Source organism: Uloborus diversus, chromosome 7 (genome assembly GCF_026930045.1).
Source record: "Uloborus diversus isolate 005 chromosome 7, Udiv.v.3.1, whole genome shotgun sequence".
Lineage (NCBI taxonomy): Eukaryota > Metazoa > Arthropoda > Arachnida > Araneae > Uloboridae > Uloborus > Uloborus diversus.
Genome location: NC_072737.1, coordinates 171755814 through 171774719, shown reverse-complemented (window position 1 = coordinate 171774719; position 18906 = coordinate 171755814). Strand labels below are relative to the sequence as shown.

The following is an 18906-nucleotide window of genomic DNA, read 5'->3' as shown; positions in this document are numbered from 1 at the left end:
AAAACAGAGTACTTTCAACTTATTTTAGGGTTTTTTTGATGTCACGCGTAATATTATAGCGTTTTGCTGTAGTCCTGCAGCAACCTTTTAGCATCCGCTTTTGGTTTACAATACTTTTTATTTTCTTACACAAAACATATTGAGCAAAACGCAAAGCTAAATTTTAGTATAAATATGGTTAACTTGTTGCATCAATTGGCATACCATGTAATGCATAGTAACAAAAATCAACATCCGCCGATCATAGGCCAATGCCAATAATCTTTTTTTTTTTTTTTTTTTTCACATATTAAAGGACGCTTACATTAAAATTTCAAATTTTCTTTTCCAGAAAGTATTAGTTAATTTTCAAAAATTCACAACTTTTTGCACATTTTAATGTCATTTTCAATGTTACTCATTGATATAAACATCCAATTCTGTTTCTGGAAGTTTAAGTCTATTTCCATTGTGCAAACGATCAAATATTGCGACAAAGTGAAAAATTTAAAATAATATGTAGATTTTTGGATTTGTAGTATAAAAGTAGTAATAAATAATTAATAATCCTTAAAAGGATACAATAAAAGCAAAATAGTCAGTATTTAGCACATAAGAGTCTAAATCAATTAAAACAAAAAAATGTTATAAAGATTAAATTTTGCATTTTTCCAGAAAATAATTACAAATTATCCGGAAAAAAAAGGCACAATTTGTGTTGTTTTCAATAGTTTGCATTGCAATTAACATCCAATGCCGTTTTCGGGAACTTAGGCACTTAAAAAGTCTTGTGTACTTCCATCTTGGGAATGACCAAATATGGCGGCTATGCCCAAAAATAAGAAATAACTTTTTTAATTTGTCGCATGAAGACAATTAAACAATAATTAATCTTCATGAAACTACAATTCATTGAAAAGTTTTTATCACATTTGCGTCTGAGGCAGTGAGGATAAGATTAAGTTTTAAGAACAAAATTTTTTATTTCTCAAGAAAATTATTTTAAATAACAATAGAAAAACAATTTGTAGACCATTTTTTGTTATTTTCATCAGTTTTCAATTAAAGAAAACATCCAATTCTGCTTTGTTTTTAGAAACTTAGGCATTTTAGGATCGTATCTACATCCATCTTGTGAATGACCAAAGATGGCGACTGCGTTTCACACGTAGCTGAAATGATTTTCCGATCAAAAAAAAAAAAACTATTTTCCCCGATCGATCTTCCCATCTACAGGTTGTGCTTCCGAAGCAGTAAATTGTCTTCTCTCCTTTTGAGTTTGTACATAATTGCTGTTCACCTGATTTTTTTTCCCTTGGGAACTACTGAGAGCCAAAAATGGCGGCTGCTGAAGATTTTTTGGGTCGCCACTTTTTTCATTGCTTTAAAATTGTTACAATTTTTTTTAAATACATCGATAAAAATGAAGATTAGATCTCATAAAATCAAATTCCCTGGGAAAAAATTGGGAAAAGAAAAATTTTGGGGACACATTTGGAAAATTCCCTGACATTTTTGACTATGTCATTTTCCATGATAATTCCAAGTTTTCCCGGAGCGTACGAACCCTGTACCGAATAGAATGTTGTGGCAACCCATCTAAAACTTTAGGCAGTAGAAAGAAATACGTTCCCCTCACTGACTCCATGCAAGAAAATCTTCGATCTTTTGGCGCATTTTTCGTTGTGAAAAAAAAAAAAAAAAACGTTCATTTCTCGATCGCAGTTTTTAAGTGCCAGCGTCGGTTTAGATAAAAATTTACAATTTGTTTCGTGAAATCACAATAAAAACGAAGATTAGATCTCATGGTAGTTAATTCCTTGGGGGAAAAAATGGAAAAAAAAATTTTTGGAGGACAAAATTTGAAAACTCCCTGACTTTTCCCTGACATTTTTGACAGTGTCATTTTCCCTGACAATTCCCGGTTTTCCCGGAATTCCCGGAGCGTACGAACCCTGTTTAAAGGTATCTGACAAAAGTCGGATTTTTTTGTCGAATGTCTTTACATTCTTTAGCTGACATGTTATGCACTGAAAAAGACGTTCCTTGTAACGGGAGAGGGGGGGTTGGGGGCAGAAACACGTGTCTGCAGTGTTCCTGCACATTTGTTTCATCTACTTTTAAAAATTATTTATGTTTACCCATTTGAACTATAATTGATTGGTATACAGTGAAACCCCTCCTAACGGCCCCCCTCAAAGGTGGACAATTTTTAATTCCTTAGTTCCAATGCACCTCTCTATTGCGGACAAAAAAAATTGTCCTGTTAGTGTCCGCATTAGAGGGGTTTTACTGTAATTTGTTTTAATTCCAACTTGATTAATCATATCTTTTGTTTATTTAATTTTAGTTTTAAAAATGATTTTTTTGAAACAAACAAAATTGTTTATATAATGCATAACTAAATTTCAGCAGGAATTTAGTTTTAAAAACTATTATATGGACAAGGAGGTCTATACTACTATTCCAATAAGTTCAAAATTCATATGTGTGTTGGTGGTTCTTCTTAAAACATAATTGGTACTTGGTAACTCGGCCGAGTAGTGAAAGGCCGAGTACTCGGTAACTCGGTACTCGGCCGAGTAGTGAAAGGCCGAGTACTCGGTACTCGGCCAAAGTGCTACTCGGTACGTCTCTACCCAGGGTTTATCCTCACTTGAACACTTTTATCAATTCGAATTCTCTCTCCTTCCTCAAAATGAAAATTCATTTTTTAGTCAGTTACCAGTGGACACTTTAAAAGTGGTCACTATGTTTTAATTAAATATTAACCACTGTAGCCAGTCTCTTTGAACATTTTGATTGTTAAAATTAACAAAAAACCTGATTAACATTTCAGTTTGCGCCTCTATCCAATAACAGTACAACCTCATTAACCCGGTCTGTATCCAAGGCAACCCAGATAAACGAAAATCCAGATAATATGGGCAATAAGCAAAACATTCTTAAATAAGCAAACTTATCTTTTGTTACAGCAAAAAAAAAAAGGCTTGTAACAAAATTACACAGGATCCTTACGTGCAAACACTTCATCATTCATAGTTCAGCCACAGTGGTGCTGGACTGATGTTCAAAGTAGGCCATGATGTTGCTGGATAATTATAATTATTGCATGATGTATACAGAAGTTGTACATTTAAGAAAAATAAAAGCGAGTGTTTGGTGTTCTTATAGTTTTATTCTTATCGTAATTTTAAGCAAATAACAAACTTGATACAGATTAACCAGAGATCTAGCTATACGGGGACACCGAAAAAAGCAGTACATAACTACTCTTTTGTATGTTTTAAAAATCGGGTCAGTTTTCCTAGTTTTTTTCCCACTATCTGACTAAAATACCATTTTATCAGACCGACCCTAACAAGAACAGTCAGAATTTTCTTCTAGTCTGGCAGGGGGAATGGATGCTCACAATAACTAACCTTTTTAGCTGGTGGTGATGCACACATATTCATTATTCCATCAATAACCCATTCTTGAATCAGTTCTAATAATTCACGACTTGCATTCTGATTGCAAAGAGATTCCAGTGCCGTCATGAATTCTTCTGGCTTTGCATCATCAGGCAAATGTTGGAGCTTTAAATAACACAAGCTGGACAGGCTTGGAACTTTGTCGCTAGGCATGTAGCTGCTAAAGTAGCACAACGACTCCCAAATAGGTGAGTCCTAAATAAATATGAAGACCAATCAAGTTCATAAATATTTCTGCAACATATTTAAAAAAATCACACTGAGCAAGAAACATTAAGGTTTGTTAGTTTTACTGAACAGATTTTTCATGAAGATTACTTTATGGGACTTGTATAAACAATTTAAAAGGAGAAACAACGGGAAGATAGTTTTAATGACACAGGGAGTATTTATGGACAAGTCTGGTGTTCTATTTCATATACTGTGAACTCATGATAACACAAAGTCCTACAACTGGAATATTTATTCCTTGGTCTCAATGTTTACATTGGGTGCCAAACTCTTGAAAAGGCTGTGGCTTTGGGAACTTAAAACTCTAACTACAAATAACTTGAAGGTTTAATCCAATCCGCTAGGACTTGGAGTTGTCCAGAATTGAATGTATCAGATTTTTTCTGATTAAAACTGACACGCTCATTCTAGCCGAGTTTGGAAAAGAATAGTGGTGCATTGGCACAAAAATACAGAATACAGCACATTATTTTACATAAAGCATGGATAGAAAGCATCATTTAAGCAAAAAAAATGTCAGTATTTTGGCGAGACAAACCAAGTTTAACTTTTAAACATTTCTTAAACTCAGTGTAGTAGGAAATAGACTATTGTATTACATCATTTTTAACAAGCTTTTTACTAACTGAGTTTCAGAGCAAATTTAATTTTTCTGCATATCACAAGAACTTAAGTATTTTTTGTCTGCCTGAAAAAAGTATATGAATACCAAAAAAGTTTCAGTAAAATATATTAGACAATGAAAGAATTTTAGCACTACTTCAGTGCACAATACAGCTTCATTAGCATTTTATTCCGTTTTTTTTCTCCTACAGGTTTTGATGAATTTTGCTTTTTATTATTATTTTTTTTCTTCATGGTACAGAACTGAAGGTTTTTTTTATTTATTTTGCAAACTCCTACTTTGAATGTTTAACACAGAAAAATACCAAATGCTTAAACCTACCAAAAGCTGAAAAAACTATCAGGAAACAAAATCTTCAATCAAGAGATTTTTAATAAAAATACAATATTAAAATTTTACTGACCTTAAAGTAAATAACAAGGTCAGGAAGAATTTTTGCAAGCTTCACAACCATATACTTGAGATGAAATTTATTTTCATCCTGCAAAGTACAAAGGAAATTATAATTCTGCAGAAGAACAAAAAATACAGCACAAAATAAGGGCTTCATGATAATTGGGTCATTCCATATCAAATCAATCAAAAAAGTAATATTTTTAAGTTGACCCCTTCCGACTTTTCTAAAACTTTATGCAGAGGTAGTGTTTGGTAATAAAAGTAAAACTCCGAATTTTTAGATTTTTAATACATTATTATCATTACAAAAAATAGAATTTCGGTAGACGGAGCTGCTTTTGAACACACATAACTTTTATTCTAATTGCACTACAAGCAAGCAAAAACTTGATACCATTTTAAAGCTTTTAAAATGGGCTTTAAGATGATATATTACATGATACAAAAATGCAATCTTAAATTTTAAAGGTCATTCAAATTACCTTTGACCTTGAATATATCCAAAAGTCATAATTTTAAAAATCCGAAAAAATATATTTTGTATACACTATTTTCTTTATTTGTGCCAACTTTCATGTTGGGACAGTGCTAGGATCATGCATAATTTAACAATTTTTCATCTTGAAGGTCATTTGAAATTGACCTTTGACCTTGAGTATTTCCAAAAGTTATTTTAAAAATCTGAAAAAACCGTACTGTTTTCTACCAAAAATATCAAAAACAGCAGTCCTAATAAGGTTTTTTGAAATCTCAATTGCTGAATCAGGGCCCAACAAAAGGGATATCAGAGCCTTTCCGAGCAAGGTAGTCGGCTTTTTCATTTCCCTGCACTCCAGGTACCTAAAAAAGGGTAACCTTGTTCAGCTTTGCAAGATTACAGAGCAAATTATCACAATCCCAATCAATGTGGGATGTCATAACAACCTTATTAAGTGCATTTAAGGAAGCCTGACTATCGGAGCATATATGAACACATAGGTCTCTATAGCAATGACTCAAGCAAATACCGCAACACACCAGGATGGAATAAATTACAGCCTGAAAAACAGAAGTAAACTTGCTCAAAGGACAAGAATACTCAATACCATTACTGGGAATAAAAGCCCCAGCCTCAGTCTTATCATTCATTTTAGAACCATCAGTGTACCAGAGAGTGTAACCTTTACCATGAAATAAGGTAACATCCTTCCAGTCACTCTGAGAAGATAACCTGATATGGCCTGTCAAAAGCATACTCGCTAAGCATACAGTCACTTGGCAGGCCAGAAAGCGGCCAAGAACATCCCCATCAAAATTTTTCCAGGAAAGTAACAAGAGTAAGCTTTCCATTGTTTTGAACATTTAAGCCTCTCCATACCCAAAAAAGCTTCAACTTCAATCCATATATGGAGCAGGCATATAACGAGAGGTTACAGTACTTCATTAAAAAATAAAGGTAATAAAGAAATTTTTGCTTAAGAAATCACATAAACATTTGTAATTTGTTAAGCAACAAAATTTGTTCATTACCATTTTAAAGTGTTACTTTCAATGAAATATATAAGACATGTGTTACAAAATGACTATTTTCCGTGAAATGGTCCATATAATATCAGAAGTTGATCAGAGGCGAAGCTAGACCCGACTTTCGGGTGGGGGGGGGTTACTTTATATATATATATGTATATATATATATATATATATATGTATGTATGTATGTGTATATATATATACGTGTAAATTTTTTTGTATTAAAAAAAAATAAAAGGGAAATGAATCTTACATACTTTGGAATGGGGTGCCCCAATTCCGATACTTGTGTCAAACAAAACAAAAGCAAAGAATTTTTTATTTTTAAATTTTTTTAATGTTATGGAAAATTCAACTTTTTTTTCTTTTCCCTCCATTTAATTTAAAGTAAAATTTTCTAGCAACGGTCTTGTCAAAACCAGTCTATCCAAATCAGGGGGAAATCAAATATCTGATGAGCATGTTCTGTTCATTTCAGTGTGACTGCTTAATTTAGAGGCTAACACACATCTACAAAAGCTGGCATCCCTGAAAGCTAATAGATACCTCCATTTCCGCCTGTAAACTGGATGTTTGACTTTCAATCTCATCGGTGGTCAGACTATAAAGACTATTTTTACTAACTTGGTTTGCACTAAGAGAATGAAATAAAATGAAAAAAAAATGTCTTCTTGAATTATAACCCGGAAAAAATGAAATTGCTTTTCATATCGTTACATCTATATGTTGCTTTTTATGTATTTACATTTTATGCTAATTCTAAAGCAGTTAATAAAATTTGAATAAAAAAAGTTAGGGAAGAAATATATGCGGTAAAAAGTAATTTGCTCAAATGCATACCATCTGTTCTCCTCTCAAGTTTTTATTTTTAATTTTATTAGCTGTTTTAGAATTTACATAAATATCTATTTGGGAGAGCAACAGCAATTTTCGAGTATTATAAACGGAAATCTTTTTTATTTTCTACTTTTTAATGCGAACCAAGCTAATAGAAATAATCTAGATTCATTTCGTTTTTAAACATTTTATTCATGTAGTGCTATGCGGTTTTTCTTTTGAATTAAAATAAAATTACCTTCAGAAGGGTCCAATGGGACTTAATGCTGCTTTCCAGGCTGTACTTCGTTTTTTTCAGACGGCGTTAACTTTCTCTTTTTAGAGGAATCCTTTTCGTCATTTTAATTTTTTTCTTTGGGTTTAAAAAAGCTTGTTATCGGTTTTGCTCGCGTCATTATGCAACAACTTTCACTTAGAATGTACTATTTTAAACAGACTGTACGTTTCCAAAAGAATACGCAGTAAATACTGGCTGAAAAAACAATGTGATTGCAATGGATACGCTGGTTAGCAACGGTCGTTTTGACTATGACCTATGACACACACGAGATCAGACCAACAAAAACCTCTATCATCTTGAATTCCGGTTGTGCTATCATTTTCGGATTCGAAGCCCAATGATCTTTAAAGCAGCAAACAAAAACATTTTCTTCAACTCAGAAACAGAGGAATTGTCTTCAAGAGCTGAGGAGGCAGTGGAAAAAAGGGAGAAATGCGTTCCACGAATAGGCTTTCCAGGAAGATCAACCAAAGAACAGTCGTTTCTCGCACTTTCTTGGAAGAAGAGTAAAGGGGTGAAATTCACAGGTTTGACATGTAAAATGAACATTTCAAGTTAAAGGTTATTGAAGTTAAAAGCCATTTCGCTCTGTTATCTGGATTAGTACTGTTCTTTGGTTGCTCTTTTTCTTAAAATTGTGATTCCTTAGAAAACCGAAATGATTGGAGTGAAAAGAAAGTAAAGGTTTTTTTCAATTGATGAAAAAAGGAAAAGCGTAGAATACTGGCCAAATTAGATTTGCAGCAATTGCTAACCTCAAAAAGATAAATAATGAATCTAAAAAAAAAATAAATAAATAAATAAAAAAAATCAGCGACCAAAAAGCAATAAAAGACGTTTTCTTGAAAAAGATATGCTTAAAGTTTCTTTTACTGTCAAAATGATTCCTATTGCAATAAAGCACTTAATAATGTAATAATAGAATAAATACCTAACAAAACTAATAAAGAGGAATTTTAATCAAGAGCGCATATTGTCTTAAGGATCGATTTCACATTTTCACCATCATATTTCAAATTTCTATAAAAAGTTTCCTAAAGCCCCGGTATCTCAAAACCTCTTTATCTCGATTTTTTTCTTTAATGTGAAATTAGAAATATACAGATTCAACTGTATGCAATATGCCCACTTCGCAGCTCATAGAATTTAAAAATATTTAACAATTTGCAGAATCTATGACACAGAAAGGCTGCATGTACATGGATTTAACAAATCAATCTTATTTCTAAAGCGAAGTGTCAAATTTCACTCAATTACCAAAAAATTGTCCCATCAGAGGGAGGCGTCTTAATGCTTGAGGGTCACACATATAGCAGATTTTCAATGGCATTGGGGGGGGGGGGGGGGAGTGAAGTGAATTTTTGACCTTTGTTACTTGGAAAAAAATCTTTTTTATTTTTTTCTTTCTCTTCTCTCTTCTTTTTCTCTTTTTTTTGAGACTAACGTTTCGGGGGGGGGGGTCCCCCCAAAACCAAAACCCCCCCTTAGCTACGCCCCTGAAGTTGATTGTAACTTGATTTTATTTACTAAATTAAATTTTCTTGATAGAATTAACTTTTCCCACACATTTATTTTAAAACTCAGTGTCACAAACTGAACCAGATACTCAAAAAATTTTAAATTTAATAAAAACCTTTAAATGAAAAAGAAAGCACAGCAAGATTTTTTTTTCTTTTTTCATTAATGAATACATCTTTTAACACAATTCACTGATGGTTTTTGATTTCATTCATTTTAATCAGATCAGAAACCAAAACTAAAAATTTGAAACAAAAACCAAAACTTATCCCTTTGTTAAAAAAATGAACTTGAACTAGTACATAATAAAATTTACAACTGGAGTAATTGATTTTTTTTAAATTTATTAGTTTTATTTATCGAATAAATTACTTCAATCCACTCTTATGGTGCATGTGTCCATGTCATTTTTGACCAAGTTGAATCCGAACTGAAATGAAGACCGAAAATATGGAACGGAAATCAAAACAAAAGTATCAGAACTTTAAACTTATTTACAACGGTATTAAAGAAGATAGTTGGTTGTCTTTTAATTTATTTGTTTCGTTTTGGAACATATTTTTCATTTCTTTATAATATATTTCACTCGCATAGCTAATAACAATTATGTGCAATATTTTGATTAAAATTAAGTCTCTTGAATCGGAAGAGTCAATATGCTTGTTTACTAATTTGTTAAAGTTTTTTACACTTTTTGAAAAACTAACCCAACTACAATAATAGAAAATTTTAAGAAATAAACATTGTCCCACAACACTTGCTTCTTGTATCAATCTAAATTCATAGTAAAACATCTTAAGTACAAAATATTTTTTACATTTTTTCTTTTTAGTATCTTAAGAACTTCTTCCAAGAATAAATTAGAAGTTTCTGAAATGTAAGTAATTGTTTGAACCAAGATGCCTTCCCTAAATATGTATATGCTTTAAATAAAGAGCTATAAGGACTCAAGGCCAAATTTATGTAGATAGTCAATTTTAATTAAAATATAACTATTGCTGTTATAGATTAAATTAATTAAAAAAAATGAAGTCATTCCCAACATATCAGCTTCATTTGACTGCGCATTTATATATATATATATATATAAAAGGTTAAAAGCAGAGGAAACTTAGGGTACTAAAAACTAAGAAGTTCACAAGGTCAACTCAAGATAATGAGATTTCTAATTGTCCTCAACAACGTTTTTATTATTTTAATGAATAAGAAATTTTCAACAACTTTAATTCCCCGACATCTCTAAATATTTTTAATTCAAAAACTACTACCTATTCTATAAATACACCAGATATTTTAAAACATCATTGTTTAAAATTATTTAGGGCAGATAAGCAGTTAATAGCGTTTGTATTATGAAAGAAACATTTTCAACTTCATTCAAGAACTATTGCTATACTCTGAGCTGCTATTCCAGTAATTGAAAGTGGCTACTAGCTGTAGCCCTTAAAACATTGAGAAAAAAAGATGAGCGAGTCTGCACGAAAAAATTCATTTAGGTTAAATAAAATTATGATATGAATGTCTAATAAACTAATTATGTATTGGTAACTAACAGTTTCATAAAAATAATAACCAAAACCTTTTCTTTTTCGGTATTCTAGAATGACAGTGAAATACATAGTAAAATTTACCTTTAAAGAGCCGGCATGCTAGAACAATTTCGGTTTCCAAAGAAAGAGCAAATACTGAGAAAGATACAATTATCTCTACCTTTTAAGAGTCGATACTCTGAAAATGGTACTTATTAAATGTTTTTAAAGGTTTTTTAAACACAATTTAGCAAAATACTACCATAACAAACTTTCCTTTAAATGCTTGTATTTGTAAACATTCATCCATAGCTTGACGACATGACGCATGACCTATGGCGCCATCTATCTGTCCCACAAACAAACTAACCCAAAATAGGCAGTACAAAGGCAGTTATTCACTGGCTAAACATTTGCACAAATCAGAGTGGTGAAGGAAATTTGTTGCTAAAAATGTAATTTTTAAAGCAGTTCATAAAAAAAACTATGATTTTTTGAGATAAAAATTATGTAAGCTAATAAATTTACAGATTAGTAGAGATTAAGATTAGTAAAAATTATCTTAACTTCTAAATTATATTATTGTCTACAGAAATGTTAAAACAAAACGACTGAATTAAAAGTATTTTCAGAGAGCAAAATCAATAAGTATTGGGGGGGAAAATATCAGGGTCAAAGTTTGCTTTTGTGTGTGTGTGTGAGTCTTATTGCAGTACAACTTTCCTCAAAACAATGCATAACTTTCCTTTTAAAAATATTAGAGAGTTGAAGAAATTAAAAAAAAATAAAATAAATAAATGAATAAACATTTAGTTGCTAAATATAAAAAAATAATAAATCATTTAAATTATTTTATAATTTGCAAACATTATAGTTTTAAATAATAAGAGGGGGAAAAAATAATTACATCAAGTGAAAATGGTGCACAAAAAGTTTTTATTATATAACTTATTTATAAACTATCTATTCTTTTAAGTCATCTATAGCTTATACTTTCTATAAGCTTTCGATACAGAGTTTTAAAAAATATTTAGTTTATCATATCACAAGTTTTTATCAGATTTGAATCATCTATTGCATATGATACTAAACTGAAGAAGAAAGCAATGATTATAAATTTAGAGTGTCTACCCATTGCATATTGCTTTTCATATCTGTCAAGGATGATTTCAAATCAAAATATGTAAATTGTTAAAAAGCACAAAATTGGAGACACATATTTCGGGGTTACATGAAATCCTTTTCAATGCATAAAGATACTAAGACATTAGACAAAAGTTTATCTTCAAATTAAAAAATTTAGCTTAGGCCTGATGTTTTTGCATCCATAAGCTCATTTCTGCATTGAAAAATTGGCTCATTGTAACCCAGAAACACATGGCTGCAATTATTTGTAATTTCATGCTTTATAACAATGTTTTATATATTTTCTTGTAATTAAAAATGTTGAATGGTGTTTCGGAATTTGTGCCATTCTCTTGTCATAGACTATTATGAGTTTGCAGATAATTTTTAGCTGTGTGTACAGTCTGCCCACGGATTGTATGGAATTGGCAAATGGATACCTGGTAATATCTTCCGGGGGAAACATCCAGTAGATGATTACAACGGATTTTTTTCATTGTTATTTAGGGAAGATTAAGGATTTTTTTACTATCCTTCGTAGTACAACAAAATGTTCCTTGCATAAATACACAATTAAGAGAAATAATCAAAATCCAGGAATCTCCCAGAAAAACCAGTAGGGTTGGCAGCTATGCAAATGTCCTGTTAAGAGGAGTTCATATGAATGAAGAAAAGTAAAAATTTTTGATGCACATGTTCCACTTATTTAAATGTGGCTCTGCTTAAGTTAGAGGCTAATATACATCTGCAAAAGCTGGCATATCTGAAAACTAATAGATGTGTACATTTCCGCCTGTAAACCGGATGCTTGCCTTTCCTTCTAATTGGTGGTCAGACAGTGCAAATACTTGATACTTTCATCTTCACTATACTTTTTGTGCGCCATCACTTGCTTCAGGAAAATACAAGATGAAATCTTACTACAAATGGGGCAAACATAACCTGGCAGCATTGTGAAGGCCTAAGCAGATCCTAATCACAGCATTACAATACTGACAGGTTAGTTTTGCCCCCCACTATAGAATCTGCAAGATTTTATCTTCATTGCATTTTATTGGTAATCTCCCTCATAGAATCTTTGGCTTTCTTGTGTTCTTTAATTGACCCTCTCGAGTCAAACAAGGGTCTAGTGTTAAGATTATTGTCTTTCACCTCAATGACCTAGATTAACACCTACCCATTTTCCTACGTTTCATAACAATGGAAGGCCTCATGCTTAAAGTTAACTTTTTCAAATCCACTTACCTGAACAAATGTCTAAAATCTGCAGAGAATTTCTGACGTAAAACAATGAAGTCAACAATTGAACTGTTTATTTTAGAAATCAATCTAGCACTAAGTTCTAAAATTTTGAAAAAGTAGACTTACCATCATACTGAATTTTTTTTTGATAAAGATTAAAATATTGCGAACTGAAAGAGTTCAATTTCTTCCTGTGAAAAGCACTGTAATTCCTACTGAACACTTTAATGTGATGATATAGTTTTTTTTTTTTTTTTTTGAAAATAGAAATTGCGTTTGACCGGTCCATTGAATGTTAACTAAAAGGTTGTTATTGGCAATAACATTATGGATGTTACAAGTAATATTATTGAATTATTTTTCAGTTGAAAGAATTAATTTTTGTCAAAAAAATCAAATTGATGTGTGCTAAATGCTATAAAAGCATATCAGAATTTATTTTCGTATTGTATATTTATTTATGTATTCTAGTTTTAGTTCATTTATTTATTTTTTTGCATGTACACTTAATCAAAATGCAATTTCAGAGCATTGTTTCAAGTCTTATATCTTATCTTATATGAGCTTTGCAAAAAAAAACTTTATTTCTTGTACAGGCTATAATGCTGTCTAAATCAATTCTTTGATACCACCGTGATAATAGAGTTTTGTTATGATGATAATGGTGATAATCATTAACTATCATAATAAAATAATTAACATTAATGTTATAATAACTATCCTGTTACAGTGCTGTGATCCACCAAACTTTCACCTTTAGGTTTGGTAACATAGGTATGTTTGGATACATGTCATGTGTTTCACATCGACTTGGATGTGGTGTGCAACTCAACCTCATAAGGGAAGGCATTCTAATTAGGTTCATTTGGCTGCTCACCTATAACAAGTGCGCAATGGTATTGTGTGCTGAGCAAGCATAAATACTGAATTTTACTATTTAAACTTCTGCAATTCATGCATATGCACACGTTAACAGAATCTTTGTGAAATTACCATTATTACTTTGAACAATTAATTACGATTTTAGTAATAAGCTTAATTATTGGTACATTTTAAATTTGATTGAATCCATTTTTTTTCATTTAAAGCATTTAAGTCAAATTTTAAAAAGTAGGTTTTTTAAAGAATTTTTTTTCCCAATAACAATCATGAATTTTCCCAACCCTGCTATCCTGTTGTCCCACAGACCAAGGAGTTTTATTTCATGGTGGTCCAAATTTGTTTTTTAGAGGTCTCAGACCATCAAACCACCAATAATATTGGACATAATTTGGAAACTATAAATTAAACAAGAAAATACTTTTTCACCACTAGACCAAAAGCAATGATAAAACCATCCAAGGCTACATTTATACGTTATTATTTCAAGCAAATGTTTTTAAACATGCAGTTGGTGTTAAAAGTATGACAATACAAATGTTTATAGTTTTTTAATTATGTATTAAATTGCAATTAAAATTCATAAACAACTAATGTGACAGTATTTGTTGAAAATTTATTATTCATTTTTTTTAAAACACTCATATAACTAGTATGTTGTGACCATCACGAAACTTTCTTCTATATCTTTCTTATAATTCTGATCCCTCCCCATGCTTAACAAGGAATCAATATTCCCAACAAAAGCAAAATTATATGCGCCAATATTTGACGACCGTCAAAAATTTCTGAATTATCGCAAAAGAAAAAGCAAAGAGCAAAAATTGAAAATTATTTTTAAAAGCCTCGTTATAAATTAATTACAAACATTTATTTGTTAACAAACACAAGATGGCAAACGGCTAAAAAGTTTAAATCATCGTGATTTTCTGGTCATTTTCCAACAATTAAAATCACGCGAAATAATACACAGATGACAGTCAATTACGAATTATCTTTTCTTATTGTTGCAATTATAAAAGATATTTTTATTCACACAAAAAAAAAAAAAAAATTAGCCCCCCATGGAGCTATTGGCACCAAAATTGAACCAACCAGTGTTTACATATGGATTCACACTTATTCCAAATTTCATTTAGAACGTAGCATTATTTCTTGAGATATGGCACTTACAATAGGAAAAAAAAGAACGTTCGATTGCGCCACCCCCTTTTCAGCTGTTGACGCCAAAATAGAATCGGCTCTTACACCCTCTAAGGGCTGCTTGTTGATAAATTTTTTGTTTGATTCTGTTCATTATTTCTTGAGATATAGCAAGTCACAATTGATGGCAAAAATGCTTTATAGCTCAACCCCCGGTTTGAGTTATTGACACCAAAATTGAATCAACACTTGTACCTGTTTAGTGGGCAACATATGGACCAAATTTTGTTTGATTTTGCCAGTTACTTCTTGGGGAATAGCAGGCTCCCATAACTCAAGAAACGTCCCATTGCGCCACCCCCTTGGAGGAATTCGCGACAAAAACCAATGAGCACAAGTTCACATAGGGGGCACATTTGTGTAATGAATTTCGTTTGATTACACTAGGTAGTTCTTGCTCTAGAGTGGCCACAAAAAAACCGGTCACACACATACATGACACACACAGACAGACATTTTCCAAAGATGGTCGAAATGAACTCAGCACACCTTAAAACGTTCGAATCTGTCAAAATTCGAAATTCGAAAATTTGCACAAATCCAATACTTTCTTCTATATATCAATTATAGAAGAAAGTAAAAAGATAAAAACGTTTTCTTTTGTAATTAATATGCAACACAATGATGCAATTCTGGTCAACTGCTTATTTATTTATTTTTTAACTTGATTATTTTTACAGTTTAAAAAATGGCCAAAAATTAGTTGTAGTCAGGTGTAATTAAGATTTTTGTTAGTGAGTTTATCAGATCACAATTAATACAAACATTAATTATATTTCAAATAAATGATTTATTCAAAAGTGTTTTGTTGTTAATAAATAGTGTAGTCAAATTACATAACAATTCTTTTGCATCATGCCAATAATTTTATGTATCAAACATTCGAAAAACAAGTAGATTTTTATTTTGTCAAATTTGTCCATTTCATCCAACTTTTCCGCCCTCCCAGACTTTTAAAAAAAGTGGACAAAATGGCAATCCAGCCTTAATAAGCAACAAATTTTAAGAATTACTTACCAAAGTGGGCTAAGTGCAATAGTATGTGTAAAAGGATAGCCTTACTGACAAGACATGGTCGGAGTTGAATAGTAACTGTCGCGAAGGATGTTCCTATTTGGTCCAGTCTATCAAAAGTTTTAAGACTTTAAAGCAAACTTACCTTATGCCATTGTAAGAAAAGTGCTCTCAGAAAAGAACTTGCGGTTGCTACAAAAATGGACTTACCTGCACAATGATGTGTGAACGCTGCAATGGGGAGTGTAATGTATCTGCGCATGTTACTATCTTATTCAAAAGTTTTTAGTCAGTTTTATTTATAACTAGTGCTACCCGCACAGCTTTGCCCGTAATAGAAAATTAAACGGTCTTTTGGCTCGCCTGTATATTTACAAATAATGTATGGTGAATTTTCTCGCCAATTGGCTTGTGTCCATGTTACGGTTCCACGTTATGATAATTTCCTAACTTACTCGTCCATCTAATGATAATTTTGTTTTAAAAATTGGAATAGAAAAATAACCACATCAAATTTTCGAAAAATCGCTCAGAGGTGCACCCCCCCCATGCTACAAACTAACTTTGCCAAATTTCATGAAAATCGGCCAAACGGTCTAGGCGCTAGGCGCGTCACAGAGATCCTGACAGACAGAGACTTTCAGCTTTATTATTAGTAAAGATAATGGTACCCCTTGCATTCAGATTCATGTTGTGGTTTTGCTGTTTTTACAGTTTTGTTTCTCAGTAGCAGATTTTGTAACAGTGGATTATTCCTTAATAACTAGCAGTTTTGGCAATAATGGGTTATTCTTAATCATCTTCAATAGCAATTTCATTAACAGTAACAATAAATATAGTTGTTAGTCTTATTAACATAGCACTAAACTTGATTGCAGCAATTAATTCCTTTCTCCTCTTATATCCTCTAAAATTATAGAATAAAAATCTTAAATTATCTAGCAACACAAAACTTGATATCTGTTTTCAAGTATTTGACAAAAAATTTCGGAGTTGTATAAATAATTTGCCCGACACCCCCCCCCCCCATTTTAAGAGGGCAAATATATCATATTGAGCTACTGAGTGTGAGTGAAATTTCCCTAAAATTGTGTATTTCCTTGAAAAATATATAAAGCTTTCTGATTCTTTTTATTTGCAATGCAATACCTCGGGAATCCAAACTGATTAGAGCTGAGCTCTGCTGTGATTCTGGAAAATTTAACCTATCTGATATTTGGTAAAATAACTTTAGCACATTGGAGAAAAGCATATTTTTGACTTTGAGCGCTTGCAAAATAAAGCAAAATGCTTATTCTCTCTGTAGGGAAGCTGGCAAAAGAAAACCAATTTCGTTTCTTACCAATTTAAGTGTCTTATTTCATTTGTAAATGAAGAATCAAATGTCTATTTTAATTTTAGGAAAATTATTAGCTTTGTGTATGATTTTTAATTTCAATTTTATTCTTAGTTTTGCTTAATATTCTTTTTTCCCCCCAGTTTAATGAAAAAAGGATGATCAGGTCATCAAGAATTCCAGACTTCTGCGGTTTGGACTACCATATTTCTACCATAACTGAATTACTTTTCCGCAATATGTTTTTGGATAACAAACTTCAGTTTCAACTGATTCTTGCTTCCTAACATTTTCATTAATACACTGCCTACATACAATGACAAGTTCATAATGTTGCTTCAAAATGCTGTTTCCATATATATTTTTTACTAGAGCCCCTCTACGATTAAAGCTCTAGCCTAAGAATTCTGGATAGTAGCCACTGGTTACCAAAGTCACAAAAAATGGTTGCCACTTCTGCACCTTTGATAGTTATTTTTTTTTTAAAGTATGTACGCAGCGGCGCTGCGGCAGAGCAGAAAGTAAATAACCTATTCACTATTATTAAAATAAACAAATTAAAAGGTTATGATTTTCTACAAACAAAATTTCACTGGACCCTTTTTTTTTTGGAATTATGATGGCTAGGTGGGGTTGACTGATGCACTGAATGAGATGGATAACAGCAAGGATAGGATTGGAAGCGTGTTGAAGTAATACAATATTTAAAAGACACTCCGTTGCCACTTTTGGCGACTGAGACTTGATTCTTTGGTAACAATTTTTAATGAAATGTTCGCCTATTAGCGACTGGCAACCGCTAATCTAAAGCTTTATCTACAACTACTACAGAAATCCATGAAGGAAACTAGGGTTCTGTAGTAAAATCTATTCGTTAATAAATCCCCTCTATTCCATTCCTAGTAAATTCAACACCTTTGAATGATAATTTAACCATTTTCATTAAAAATAAATAAAAATAAATTCAATAAAAAGAATTCAATGTCAATTTTCTCAATAAGGAGTGGTATAATTACAAGCTAATAACCACACGGCTCATTTGCAGTATCCAAAGTTTTTGCTCTCATAGGAGAATAACTGTCTGGAATAACTAAAACAGAATTGGAGGTAGTAAACCTCTCATAGAAAATGAGATTAACCTCACTGATTTCAAAATTTAAATTTACACACCAACATAGCAAGGAGTCACAAACATAGGGCAACTACACCAAGAAAAGTGAAATTAACTGCTAGGTCAGAGGTTCCCAACCGGTGGTTCGCGAACCCCCAGGGGTTCGCGAGGTGCAGGAAGGGGGTTCGCGAAAATTTCGGTGCAATGGCGGATTTTTCCTAATTTGGTAAAAAATTATAAAATATTCAATTTGCACACATAGTTACTTTTTTTTTTTTTTTAATTTGAAAACGCGCCAGACTCTTGTATTAAGCTCAAAAAAAAAAAAAACTTTCAGCGGTTTTATAATCTTGGTTAAAAAGAAATTTTCTCATTTTTTTTTTCGATAGACAACAAAAAGAGATATCCTTCCTTCTTTGTTGCGAGGCGCCATGCAGAAACGTTGTATTAAGCTGTGGCGGGGATCACGATGACCTTAAAAAGGCGCCATCGCGTGGAGTCAATCAAACAATATACATAATATACATATGTCGAAAAAAATAAAGAATTCTCAAACAATGCATCATAGGGGCATTATTTCTAATCTGGTTAAAATATTACTCGGGAATTTCCGTCGAAT

At 31.8% G+C, this 18906-nt stretch overlaps 1 protein-coding gene across 1 annotated transcript in view; it reads right to left on the bottom strand.

Annotated features, from left to right (window-relative positions):
• Window positions 1-18906, bottom strand: part of LOC129227003 (condensin-2 complex subunit G2-like) — a gene marked incomplete in the record, with an annotated part of 107061 nt that overhangs the window by 25624 nt on the left and 62531 nt on the right. Inside the window, 2 exon segments of the mRNA XM_054861630.1 lie at window positions 3402-3647; window positions 4712-4789. Coding sequence (XP_054717605.1) covers window positions 3402-3647; window positions 4712-4789 — 324 coding nt within the window.